This window comes from Ambystoma mexicanum, chromosome 3q (assembly GCF_040938575.1).
Source record: "Ambystoma mexicanum isolate Mex_15411 chromosome 3q, UKY_AmexF1_1, whole genome shotgun sequence".
NCBI lineage: Eukaryota > Metazoa > Chordata > Amphibia > Caudata > Ambystomatidae > Ambystoma > Ambystoma mexicanum.
Genome location: NC_090926.1, coordinates 52,240,626 through 52,253,878, shown reverse-complemented (window position 1 = coordinate 52,253,878; position 13,253 = coordinate 52,240,626). Strand labels below are relative to the sequence as shown.

Sequence of the window (13,253 nt, the reverse complement as noted above, 5' to 3'; positions counted from 1 at the left end):
TAACTGTTGTTATTGTCAAGTCAACGAGTGGCCCCTCTAGGAGATTCTTTGGAGCCAGGTTGTCATCAAGGGGACATGTTTGGGTTTCTTTGGTAGTTCCCTTAAGTGTTTTTTAGGTGGGTCTCTCCCCCATTTCAGGATCTCACTTGCCGCTTCTAGTTGAAGTTTTTTATTTGCTCCCACTTCCATCATGTGGTCGCACAAGAGTTTTTGCAGGACACTTTCAGGGGCGAGTTCTTTATCTAGACGGCTCGCAGGAAGTTGACAAACACCTCAATATGTATTAATTTTGAATGAGTCATGGCCAGCATAGTGGCTTGGTCTTTATAGTTGTTGTTTATGGCTTTGTATAATTTCAAGAAAGGCGCAAGTGAGATCGGCAAGGCCGACATCAGGTTGCATTGAGTTTGTAGGTCGGATGGGTTGTCTCTGCCAGTTGGGCCTCTCCTCTTCTTTTGTGCGAACCTGACTCTTTACCAGAAATATTAGAACTGAGGTTAACGAGATGTTCCGATTTTTCTTCGGGAGAACCCACGTCTTGGATGTCTTTTAGTTTTGTAGTGTTTTCGGCATAGGCTGTATTCTCATCTGGGCTTTCCGTCTATTTTCGGTTAATAATGATAAAGAGTCATTATCTTTAATCAGCCTGGCACTTATTGTGCTAGTTTCTGACTCTTTAGCACAGCATGTTGCAGGTACACCAGAATCCCGATCCACTACGGCTCTCCCGGCATCCCAAATGTACTCTACACATCTTTTCTGAGCCAAAGTAGGGTTTATGCCAAGTGCTGGACTTCCCATAAATGGGGTTTGCAGCTCCGTAGGTCGTTCTGGGTTTGCTGGCCTCGACAGAGGAGGTGTTATTACCCCCCTCGCAACAGGGGACTCCTTCTGTTCAGGGAATGACTCCAATAAGGGCTCATTTTCCAACAGCACTTTATCGGAAGGCTTGTTCAAGGACACTTCCGATGCTAGGTTTCCTTTATGCGCATCATGCCTCCATGGAATCCGAGGCAGCATTTCCAAGGGAGGAAGAGCGACATTACCCTTGAAAAAGAACCTCAGTGTTTCAGGCCGCGATCCGTTGGTCCCCTTGCCCCCTCACCCAAGGGACTGCGGGGAGCCACTGAGGGAGTTCAAGCTTAAACTGGCTACCGACACTGGTGGAACCAATGGAAAAGGTTCTGGGGAGTGTGTGAAGACAGTTGTAAAGAAGTAGTCTCATCTTGATAAGCCTTATGGAACATTGCCATGGTCGAAAAGTTCTGGTCAACCATGGCTGGGTCCACAGTGACTAGAGTTTTTGTTGCGTTGCAAGTGGTGGGTGAGGCTAGATGCAGATGGTTGTTGGCAGAAACTAATGTTGATGTCAGGCAGACCGCCTCAATAGGCTCCATATCCCCACATAGTCCGTGTGAGGCAGAGACAAAGGGGGAAGGAGGAGTGAACAGAGTGGAGGAACCAGCCTCTGGCGCTTCCCCTTCCTTAGGTGGGTTTGCTGGATTAAAATTCTCGGTGGCAGTGACCATCTCAGACTCACACCCTTTGGCAGCCGTCAGCAGCACCCCCCCCCTGACTTGACCTTGCCTTATTTCCAGCAAGCGGGGGAAGCAATCCCTTTGCAAGGTGCAGCATTTGGCTTCTCGTCCTTTGAGTTGCTGGCTCTTTTGTTCTGCCGGAGTCTCAAGCATGCGCTGTAAAAATCTGTGATGTACAGCTGTGATCAGGCAAATCAGGCAGCTCCAGTGGAACTCCGGTAGCAATGTTCGCTTCTGATCAGTAAATAGCAAATAACAATAAAGCGTAGCAACAGCGATAGCGGGGCTGCATTGACTGCAGAGCAACTCTCTGCAACTCCCTCACCATGGACGTGCATGCTGACGTACTCTTGTGGCTCTTTTGTAGAGTTGCAGGCAAAAGCAAGTGAACACAGATCAGGCAAATCAGGCAGCTCCAGTGGAACTCTGGTAGCAATGTTCATTTCAGATCAGTAAAAAGGAAATCACAGTAAAGCAAAACAACAGCGATAGCGGGGCTGCGTTGACTGCAGAGCAACTCTCTGCAACTCCCTCACCACAAACGCGCATGCTCACATGCTTTTGTGGCTCTTTTGTAGAGTTGCAGGCAAAAGCAGGTGAACACAGATCAGGCAAATCAGGCAGCTCCAGTGGAACTCCGGTAGTAATGTTTGTTTCTGATCAGTAAAAAGGAAATCACAATAAAGCGAAGCAAAGGCGATAGCAGGACTGCATTGACAGCAGAGCAAGTCTCTGCAACTCCCTCGCCATGGACTGTATGGCTTATATTTACAGTTTAACGTGCAACCAGAATAGCAAATCTCATAGATGTGTAGTTTTTGGAATAGAGGTGCATATCCGAAAAGCAGACCCTGTGCTGCAGGGACTTGGCTGTCACTGCATAGGTCAAGTGGGAACCTGTGACCCCTGAACCTGTTCTGTGCCACTGGAGAGCAGGCACAGCAGATTGGGGGACTGATCCACCAGGGCATAGTTATACGCTGTACTTTTGGCATGTGGTTTCTGAAAGGGGGACCTGGTTTCTGAGATGGAATTACCTGCATCAAACCAAAGAAGACAGACCTTCTACACCCTTGCCAGATGGCAATTCCTCACAATACTGAATTAAAAACATTATATTATCTAAGAGATACAGTTTAAGATTTTCAGTCTCAAAAAGATATTTAAAGAGTGGCATTCTATAGCAGAATGTTGCAGTACATGGCAGGGTTTTGTATGGGATTGCAGCATAGAGTAAGGTATGAAAGGTTCTCATATTAGTCTCTTGAAGGATCTGGCGTGGTTCCAAAGTGATCTAGAGGGCTCTGGGTGTATTTTACACTTGGAAGGGCATGAAGCAGAACAATCCAGACTGATCATAGTATCTTTCAATCAACTGCGAGCATGATTTCCCAGCTGGCCCTTGGTGTGCTGTATCTATCGCTGCTCTCTCCCCCCGCGCCTCCTTCACCCCCTGACCCAACGCCCGTAATGGGACCGAGGATGAAACGTTATAGCTGTCTCGCGTTTTAGGGGTGTACATCTCTTTATTTCATACAGTATTTCAGGCTGGGGAACACATCTCCCTCACAGCTCGTCAAGGACACTGTGCAGAGAGAGCCGTGCATCAACCTGCAGACACGTCATTCATCACAAAGCCTACCTGTTATCGGCACTGGGGCGGGGGCGGAGGGTATTACAGGGGCAAGGGCAGGGAGGGGCAGTGACAAAATGAGGAGTGAGCCAGAGGTGGCACACAGCAGGGGGCCGGGGAGAGCTGCAGTTAAATCTACAGATTATTCTACAGAGAGTAGCAGCAGCAACGGGAATAGAGGGGAAATGACCAGACTGAGGAGGGGTGAGAGTCGACGAGAGGGGCAGGTGGGAGAGAAGGAGGTGGGAGGGGGATCCGTGCATTAACCTGCATCCCCATCAAACACCTCCTGTAATGTGCGCAATTAGGCTTTTATGAGACCAATGATGAGAGATAAAAGGTTCCAGAGTGGAGCTAGCGGGAGTGGAAGAAAGAGAAAGGGGTGAAGATTGGGGGCGGGGGGCAGACAGAGCGAGGGTAAGGTAGAAAAAGAAAGAGGGAAGGGAGTGAGAGGGAAGAGAAGAGGGAGAGAGAGACCGAGAAACGGGGCGAGAGGAGCAGAGAGAGAAAGAGGACAAAGGTAGAGCGAGAGAGACTGCGTGTACAACCATGCAATCACTTCATCAAATCCACAGAACACTTGAAATAGGGATGGAAGACCATTGCCCACGGCAAGGAGTGTTAGTGATAAATGGAAACCTCTGAGGCCCTAACAGGGGGGGGCCTAAAGGGATGGCTGTGGTGAAGCCATTGACCCCATACAATGCTACAAAGATCCTCTGAAATGGAGCATCCCTGGTAGCCTAGTTAACAGGGACATCATCCCCTCCAACACATAGCACGATGCACAACCCTGTGTGGCTATGGCCAATACTCACGAAGAAGGGAATACATATTACATAAAATAATGGCTGTGGTGGCCGCCATCTTGAAATGACCTGTCACAAGTGAAGCGGGCGCCGCCTGTGTTGGTCCTCTTGTTATCAGCAGATGAGAGGAAATGGCGCTGGGTTGGCAATCGACCCCTTGGTATAGTTATTGGTTCGCAATGTTGGCAAGTATATGTTGCCTAGGCTCCTTGAGCTGGCACCTCTGGGACAGACTGACTGCAGGTAGCAAGACAGCTAACAATGAAAGGGGGAAAGAAGGCAATGGAGGAGCAGGACGTTGAGCCTCACCTGTCCACAGACACAGCTGCCAGGGTGAAGCTGCTTGCATACATGGTGAGGTAGATGAAGAAGTGGACTGCTTTGCAGAGGAAGGCCCCAAAGAGCCAGCCATCAAGCGTGTAGATGGTGGCCTGGAAGGGCACACAACAGACGATGAAGCACAGGTCGGCAATGCCCAGGTTGAGGATGAAGAGGTTGGTGGTGTTGTACTTCATCTGCCCGTTGCGGAGCAGCACAGCTAGCACCAGCCCATTGCCCACAGTTCCCAGAAGAAAGATGAGGGAGAAGACGACAGGCACAATGATTCCCCCGGTTCGGACATCGTGGGTCTGGGTGGTATTCCAGGCACCTGCCATCTCGCCATCGGAGGAGTGGAATCACAGAGGCCTGTAGGGAATGAGAAGGGAGAGTAAAACACAGCTGCAGCTAAGCAAGGTGCTCTTCACACCCCCTCCTCACTCTATTCACCCACAGAGGGGGAGAGGGTTTCACTAACATCTTCCCCATTAATCCCATTCTACAACCGCATGGGAGGGAATGCCACCATCAACTTATTAATAACAACCTAGCATTCCTTGGAAGGGGCTGCCTCTACTTTCTCATTAGCCCACCTCTGACCCTATAGGCGGGACCGACCCTATATTCTTATGAGCCCCACTTTGCCACTATGGAAAGGTCTGTACCATCATGACATGAACCACCCTTCTACCTACCAATCCCCCAAGCCCAGGAGCATCCTCCGACGAGCCACAGTGGGAAGGGGCCGATTCTCTCCTCTCATTGATCCCACTTTACCCCCATGAAAGTGGCTGTCTCTATTCTCTTGTTAACCTTTGCTGTGGGAGTAGAGTGGAGTCTGTTGCTGCCCTTTAATGCTATACTGTGAAAGTTTCAGTTAGATCTTTACACTCTCTCATGATTTTATGTTTTATGTCTGGGGTTTTTCATTCTCCCCCCACCTATGGTTAAAATGTGGCTCTAAGTGATTTGCTGCTCTCCTCAACCTAAAATTCACAGCTGCCTCTCAGTGCTTTGCTGTTCCCCTCAGTGGTTTGCTGTCCCCCTCCACCTAAATATCACAGCTGCCCCTCAGTGGTTTGCTGTTCCCCTCAGTGCTTTGTTGTTCCCCTGCACCTAAAAATCACAGCTCCCTCTCCGTGGTTTGCTGCTGTCCTCAACATAAAAATTACAGTGGCCTCTCATTGGTTTGCTGTGCTCCTCAACCTAATAATCCCAGCTGCCTCTCAGTGGTTTGCTGCTCTCCTCAACCTAAAATCCCCAGCTGCCTCTCAGTGGTTTGCTCCTCTCCTGAACCTAAAATCCCCAGCTGCCTCTCAGTGGTTTGCTGCTCTCCTGAACCTAAAATTCCCAGCTGCCTATCAGTGGTTTGCTGCTCTCCTGAACCTAAAAATCACAGCTGCCTCTCAGTGGTTTGATGCTACCCTCAGTGATTTGCTGTTCCCCTCCACCTAAAAATCACAACTGCGTCTCAGTGGTTCACTATTCTCCTCCACCCAAAAATGCAGAGCTGCGTCACTGCAATGTGTGCCTCTCAGTGGCTTGATGCTCTCCTCTGCCCCACCGTTTTAAATCCCAGGAGTTTAATGTGTTGATTTAAAATGATATTGTGTATATCCTCTGACTTTTGAGCTCTTTTCTATTTTGAGATCATATCATGCTTGTGTTGCCTAACATTTATTTTTCTATGAAGATTTCTTGTGATTTGTCAACTACAAGCAGGCTTTACTGAACACACAGAGGGGCTCATGTTCAATAGAGCCGTAACGTGAAGTCTTGAGTAAGGCTTTAACGCCTTGCATTCTAGCCACGGCTCATTTTCCATCATTTGTATGGCAGAGGGGAGGGGTGGAACGCGTTTCTGCCCCCTCCCTCTTTCTCCGCCATACAAATACAGCAGCATCTGCGCTGGCATGGACTTTCATGCCGACTTAATTGCTGGAGATCCCTATGGGGTCTGCCTGCTTTATGCATCATCATAAAGAAAGCCGACCCTATAGAGATCCATTGTATAGGCTCCCGGCCATGCAAGCATGGCAAGCAGCTTGCACAATTACAATGAATCCCCCTCCCCACGACATGCTTGGGTTTCATTGTATCTGTGAACACTACTTACCATGCGTGGTTCCTAGTGATAGTTTCGAATGCCATAGTTTGGAATGGCAAAGTTTGTAATAAAAATGCGTTGAAAAAAATGCATTTAAAAAAAAATGTAATGGGGGGTCCCCCCAGCCCCTGTCTTTTCCCCCTTAATACCGATTTTAGTTAAAAAAAAACTTTACCTACAAAAACAATATTTTTTCAATGCATTTTTTTCAAAACTTTTGTCTTTCGAAACTATATTTTCGAAACAATGCCTGGATACCACCATGCGTGTATGGTAAGCAGTGTTCACAATTGAAATGAAACCCTTCCTGACATGCAAGCATGTTGAGGAGGATTTAATTGTAATTGCCAGCGCCACTGCACCGCTCACAATGAAAAGTAAATGATGCCTGTCATGCCAGCATGCCATGCACGGTTTACTCACTTTCCACTGTGGAGTGCAAATGTGAAGGTCAAAAGGCAGCATACACGCTTGATCGCCGACTTTCGCCATTTGCATTTGCACAAATTATGAAAATTTGTTGGCAGGGAGAAGTTTACATTGCTGTGCAAACGTAACGGCTCTCTAGCACCAAATTATTCATTTTTAGAAAATGGGCTCCAGAGTGTTCACTTTTCTCTCGAAAAAGACCTATTCACAAAGTAGTCCATGTGTGCATATAACTAGAGATGAGGGGGAGTAGGGGTGGGGTCAGGGCTGGACTGGGAACTAAAAGAGGCCCTGGAAATAATTACTGTGGACCAAAAGAGGCCCTGGAAATAAAGTTCAAAGTGGCCCTGTATGACACCTTTTCAGCAAGCCCAATGCTTTTCCTATGAGAAAATTTGGAAATACCACAGAAAAGAGGCCCAGGGTGCAGAGGCCCACCGGGAAATCTCCAGAGTTCCCTATGGGCCAGTCCACCCCTGGGTGGGGTGGTTACAACAGCCGATGAGGCGCAGTGAGAACTCGAGCCCATCTGACCCAATTGTGCGATTGTAGGCAAATCTCTCCCACTTGCTGTTAGGAACTCTTCTTGTTTGTCTGAATGCCCGATATTTTCCCTTGTCTCTAATCCTAGTGTTTGACCTCCACTGGAGGCTGAGGCCAGAGTTTTGCTCGGCTCTCATGTGTTTTTGCTTAATGCAATGCAGCCCCTCTGTGTAGTTTTAAGACCAGGGACTCTAGTATAGATCAAGCCTCTCTGGGTTTACAATTCTTTCCTTTTTGTGAAAGGAGGTGCGACTGAATGTGTCAATGATAAGCAATGTACAGGAAATGTTGAATTATCATAACTACTGGCAATTGTTGAGAGCATCCCATCGGTTTTCTGTCCACTGTGCCATTACAACTGATGAAATACCATCTGCAAAGCAGGCTTGGTCCCACCACAAAAGGGATTGTACAACCTTAACTGTTAGGCCACATCCCCTTTGCAAACGACAGCCAGGGTCTAATCAGGCAACCTCTCCTCCACGCTTAGTACAAAGTGTTGTCACTATTCACCTGGAAGCACATCATTTTGTTTTAAGCTGCTACCCATTCCTTAGGCTCTAACCTAGAGTCACCTGTGCCTCAATGGGCAAGCGGGAGGAGGGTATGTTTGGTGGTGGTTCACGGTCGTTGTGCTCAGCACTTACTTTCAAGCAAAAACAAGTAAAAGCTCAACAAGAGAAATAATTGTAACAATCACAAAAACGGGGTACTGTTCCCTCAACCCACATGCACACAGCACTCACACTGTCCAGGAACAAAAACAGTACTGCTCACACACAGAAACTTGCAATGGAAACACACAAAAAGGGCACAGACCACTCGAAAAGCAGTCTCAGGGGCTGGCTGATGCTCAGCGAGTAGTTTTACATTGATTTCAACCCATTTTTGGCCTGTTTTAGGTGACTTTATGGAGGGATTTGTGTGTATTTTGCAATTGTTTTCTGCTTAGTGTGTGGTTTTCCGTGGGGTTTATTTATTGTTTTTTGTACATAATAGCCTGTGTCGCCTCTAGACGGGATTGTGAATATTAGCCTGTGCCACATTCAGATAGAACCGTACATAATAGCCTGTGTCGCATCAAGACGGGATTGTGAATATTAGCCAGCACCGCATCCAGATAGAATTGTAAATGTTAGCTTGCGTCGCATCCGGAAAAGACTGTGAATGCCGGTCTATGCCACATTTAGATCCAATTACAGAGATTTGTTGTTTTTTTTGCATTTGGTTTATTTCAAACTTTTTCTAATCACATACAGACAATTTAAAAAAGACAATCACAAGATCACAGAGTTCCGCATCCGCAGGATCAACAACAGGAGTTTACAAGAACCAAACAACACAGAATAACTTGTCAGGGTAGATTGGGGCAAAAGGGATAGAGATACGATAGAGGGTAAAGAAGGGGAGAAAAGACACAAGGATAATACAGAGATATTCACACGCAGCATCTTGATTAGCATGCCTCACATCTAGATAGCGATGCCACTAACGAACCCACAAAAAATCTCACCTTTCTGCATACACATCTCAAACTCTAACCAAACACAACCACAGCTCTAAATTCCAGGGAACCGCATGAACTTCACTACACTGCAACAACAAAACAAATCACCTCGCACAACAGAACACGATGGCTACCACTCGAAAAGCTCACCTAAGCAGTAACGTCATTTGGAGGTCACGAGGGGATGCAACTGCGACCCATATTTCGCAGTTTGCAACCCCTGGGAACTCCCTTGCGACCCCAATGATTTTAAAGGTCTGGGTTGTTCCCAGCCCAATACTCACCCATCAGGGTGAGGACTCACTAGGGGTTGGCGTTGGAGCTGACCATGAAATGTGGCACATGTCACATGCTACGTTAAGCTCCATCCCCTTCTCCGTCGGCTTCCTCACAGTTCACATACAGGAACCATGAAGCTCTCACAGCTTCCTGGTTCCCGTTGGTGAGCAGCATGGAGTAGCTGAGGGTGTCCTGGAAAGACAGACCGAAGCTGCAATAAAAATGTAAGAAGGCTTTTAAAAAAAATATGTGTATTTGCTGCATGTGTGAAATGCGTCTCAGATGGATATATGTGAATGGTGGGTGAATGAGAAGTGATGTGATGTGTGTTTTTGAATGTTCTTGGTGTGTGCCTGTGTATAGAATGCAATGAGTGGATATAACAGGTGTGTGTGAGTGAGTGACTGGTGGGTGAATGAGCATGAAGGTGATGGTGTGTTTTAGAATGTTGTAGGTGGGTGTGTGCCTGTGTAGAGAATGCAATGAGTGGATGTAAGAGAAGGTGTGAGGGAGTGACTGGTGTGTGAATGAGTATGAATGTGATGGTGTGTTTGAATGTTGTAGGTGGGTGTGCGGCTGTGTAAAGAATGCAATGAGTGGATGTTAGAGAAGGTGTGAGTGAGTGACTGGTGGGCGAATGAGTATGAATGTGATGGTGTGTTTTTGAAAGTTCTGGGTGGGTGCCTGTCTAGGGAATGCAGTGGGTGGATGTAAGAGAAGGCGTGATTAAGTGACTGGTGGGTGAATGAGTATGAATCCAGTAGTGTGTGTTTGAATATTGTGGGTGGGAGTGTGCCTGAGTGGTGAGTGCAGTGTGAATGAATACGTGAGGCAATGCATGGGTGAGTGACTGGTGGTTGAAAGGGGATGCATGTGTGCATGTGTGTGTGTACGGCCCTGGTAGGCAGGGGATTACTAGAGCATTTTTGTCACACCCTTTATTGACTTTACATGTTTTACTGGTATTTGTAGGCAAAGCCAAGTTCATGAGTGTCATCATTACCTAGCTTGACTGTCATTTTGGTGCAGTCAGTCTAGCCATTGCTTACTGTGGCATGACATTTATTACTTGGCATCTTTAAAAAAGCAATATATTTCTTTACTGTTGCATGACGTTTTATTAAATGAGCATCTATGATGCATCAAGTATGATAAGTGTTCTTATGGGTCTAGACTATCTTACAGTGGAACCAGTTTGGACAGGTTTTCACATTGTGATATGTCACTTTTAATGGCCAAACCAATGGGAGTATGTTATTACAGAGGAGTACTGGTATGTATTGGCAGAGCCAGTTTTGTGCCCAGTGCCAGTGATGATACTATAAAAGAAAATCTTAAAGCGAACATTAGTATTGTCTTATATGGGGATACAAGCATGTGTTGGTGGAGCCAGAATGGAAATGTATGGGCACAGCCAGCATGAACTTTTTTTAATGCTGGCATATATTTCAGGGACCAGCATGATAATGTATTGGGAAATGCGCTTGTGCACTTTTGGTAACTTGCATCTATTGTACTTTTTCCCATGATTTTCCCTACACTCTACAAAACTGATTGTCTTTTACCCAAATTGTTGGCCTTTTACCCACATTATTACAGAAAGTGTGCTGTGCAATGAGCCATTTTAACCCATTAATCAAAAAAAGTTCTCAGGGGAGGGGGAAGAATCCCCCCAACCTCCAACTCCATTTTTGTTAGTTCGGGCACCCTCGCTATGCTCGGTCGCAATCAAATACTTGTGGCAAATATTTACACCCTCCAAAAAAATAACTCACCAGCCACCACTGGTGGCTGGTATATTAGTGAACCAGGCACCGTCCCCTTCATTCTTCGCTATGTGAAACATTAAAGCTTTGATTAAAAAAAATGTTTACTTCTTTCACTTGTAGTAGTTCATGCCTTGTATCGGCATAATCATCATGGACATTGCACACACGTGGTGGTCTGAGATGGGCCAGGGTTGTGGTGTGTCCTGTCGTTTGTTAATGAGCTTGGGGGGTACAGCATGGCCCACATGGGGGCCTCCACATTTTGTGCTACGCCATTATCTGACAAAGTGGTAGTTTGTAGTGTGCACCTTGAAGTCTGCCAGTGAGTCCCTGGGTGAGCAGCAACTCGTGGGTGTTTTCATTTTAAAATAACTGTGTGGTACCACAGATTTATGTGTGCATCAATGCTATTACATTAAATGGTGGGGGCTTTTTAAGTCCTCTGGCACCCGGTATTACGCATAGGTCATAAAAACTATGGGGGCTCTTGGGTATATTGAAAGCATCTTTCCCTTGCATTGTACTCCAGCAAAGATATCATTATCATTTGCACTCCCCTATGTGCATACCAGTCTAATAGGTTTCTTGTATCACAGTGGTAGCTGCTCATAGATACATTTATAAATAGAGAATTCTGTTGATACTAAATCCTGGTCAATGATTTAATTTTCAGGCCTTGCTCATGCAGCATTTTGCTCCTGGGTAAAAAGCAGCACACGCTGCCTAGGTCAATGCGTTTTTGTTTTGGCTTGTTTAACACAGCAACACAACAGATAATGAGTACTTCTGTGTCCATTGATCTATAGATGTTTCATACACTAGCTGTAGCCTGCATTACAGATTGCAGAGCTTTTTGTGAACCTTTGAATGTATAGTATAGAAACCGGCTGGAGTGTGATTACGGTTACATCTGAGACTTGTTGTTAACAGTGATTTGCCGTATCTCCTTCAGCGCTGTCACTGGGGATACAACTACTGCACTTATTATCACCCCTCTTGGCTCATAGGGACCCTATTACATGTCCTGATTAACGACTACCACACTGGCACCCTTGATGCTCATTAGACTTAACTTGTGGGTGTGGTGACTAGATCCTTCGGAACTCGTCCTTGCCAGCAGACTGGGCTTTTGGTTAGCATATTGAGTGTGCGACTGCAACAGAAAATAATGCCTGGTAAAGCATCTACAAAGCCCAGGACCCAGAAACCCAAAAATGGTAAGCCTTATGTAAAGCAGCCATCAAGGCGAGGCAGAAAAGAACTTATTGAGGCCTGAGTGCAGACCCGCTCCACTGCAGCAGGCAATGGTGTGGCACAAAGCAGCAAGGCAGCTATCGGAAGAATCACCACCTTGTTCCAGGCTGTAGATATACAGGCCAAACCAGGAGGGTCACAGGAGGTGGCTAGCTTTAATACGGTGCCATTGGACTATACAAATACAGATTATGGGGACATCCACAATAATTCGCTTTTGGCACTGTGCTATAAATTGACCAGCACTGTGGCAAGGTGTGTAACACCCACTGCTACCGCCGAAGGACAGGTATCCCTTGTCAGCAAAAATGGTGTTACCAAAGCATCAGTACATGCAAATACTACCGAGCTAGTAGCCAACCTGCAAAGCCCTGCCAACTCGACAGAATTTGCGGCGGAGGGTATGTTAACCTGCCACCTGGCCGTACAGACAAACTCGCAGCAAGTGTCCATGTCGCTGAATCTCTTCCCAGAAACCATTAAGGAAACAGTCGACGATGTGGAAGCCATAACAAATGAGACGTGCTGTAGCAACACGCTGGATCTCAGTAATAATATCAATGCTACAGACAATGTGATGCATTTTGCTGTAAAGATACTGCTTACACTGTGCAGCATCATCTTGGAGGAGGTGAAAAAACAGGGTGCTGTTAAAGAACAATGGTTCTTTAAGTAGGTGTAAGTGTACAAAAGGTACCAAACAGATTGAACCAGTTACAACAACAGAATTGGTACATGACAATGCAGAATAAGAAGTCATCCTAATACCTACGGGCACTAACACGCAGGATGTTGGAGTCATCTCAATGTATAAAAGCCGTAAGGAAAGGCGTCTGGCTAAATGGGCCAGAATGCGCGACAAGCAGCAAATAGAAAAACCCCTACCAAGGCCCAAACTGTATCCGCTGAACCATTAAACTCAACGTCAATTATGCCTGAGCAAGTACAAATCAAGAAATCAAGGCAGAACCTTAACAAGAGACAGGCTGGTGGGCAGAAGCCACCTGGCACATTGACAAGGTGGTTACTGGTTGATGACCCACAAGCCGAACGAAACGATGCAGAAA

The 13,253-nt window shown here is 46.5% G+C and overlaps 1 protein-coding gene across 1 annotated transcript in view; it reads right to left on the bottom strand.

The window, feature by feature from the left end:
- GALR3 (galanin receptor 3) overlaps window positions 1–13,253 on the bottom strand; it is an 88,630-nt gene that overhangs the window by 16,067 nt on the left and 59,310 nt on the right. Inside the window, exon 2 of the mRNA XM_069653060.1 lies at window positions 4,290–4,667. Coding sequence (XP_069509161.1) covers window positions 4,290–4,636 — 347 coding nt within the window. The 5' untranslated portion in view covers window positions 4,637–4,667. The remainder of the gene's footprint in view (window positions 1–4,289; window positions 4,668–13,253) is intronic.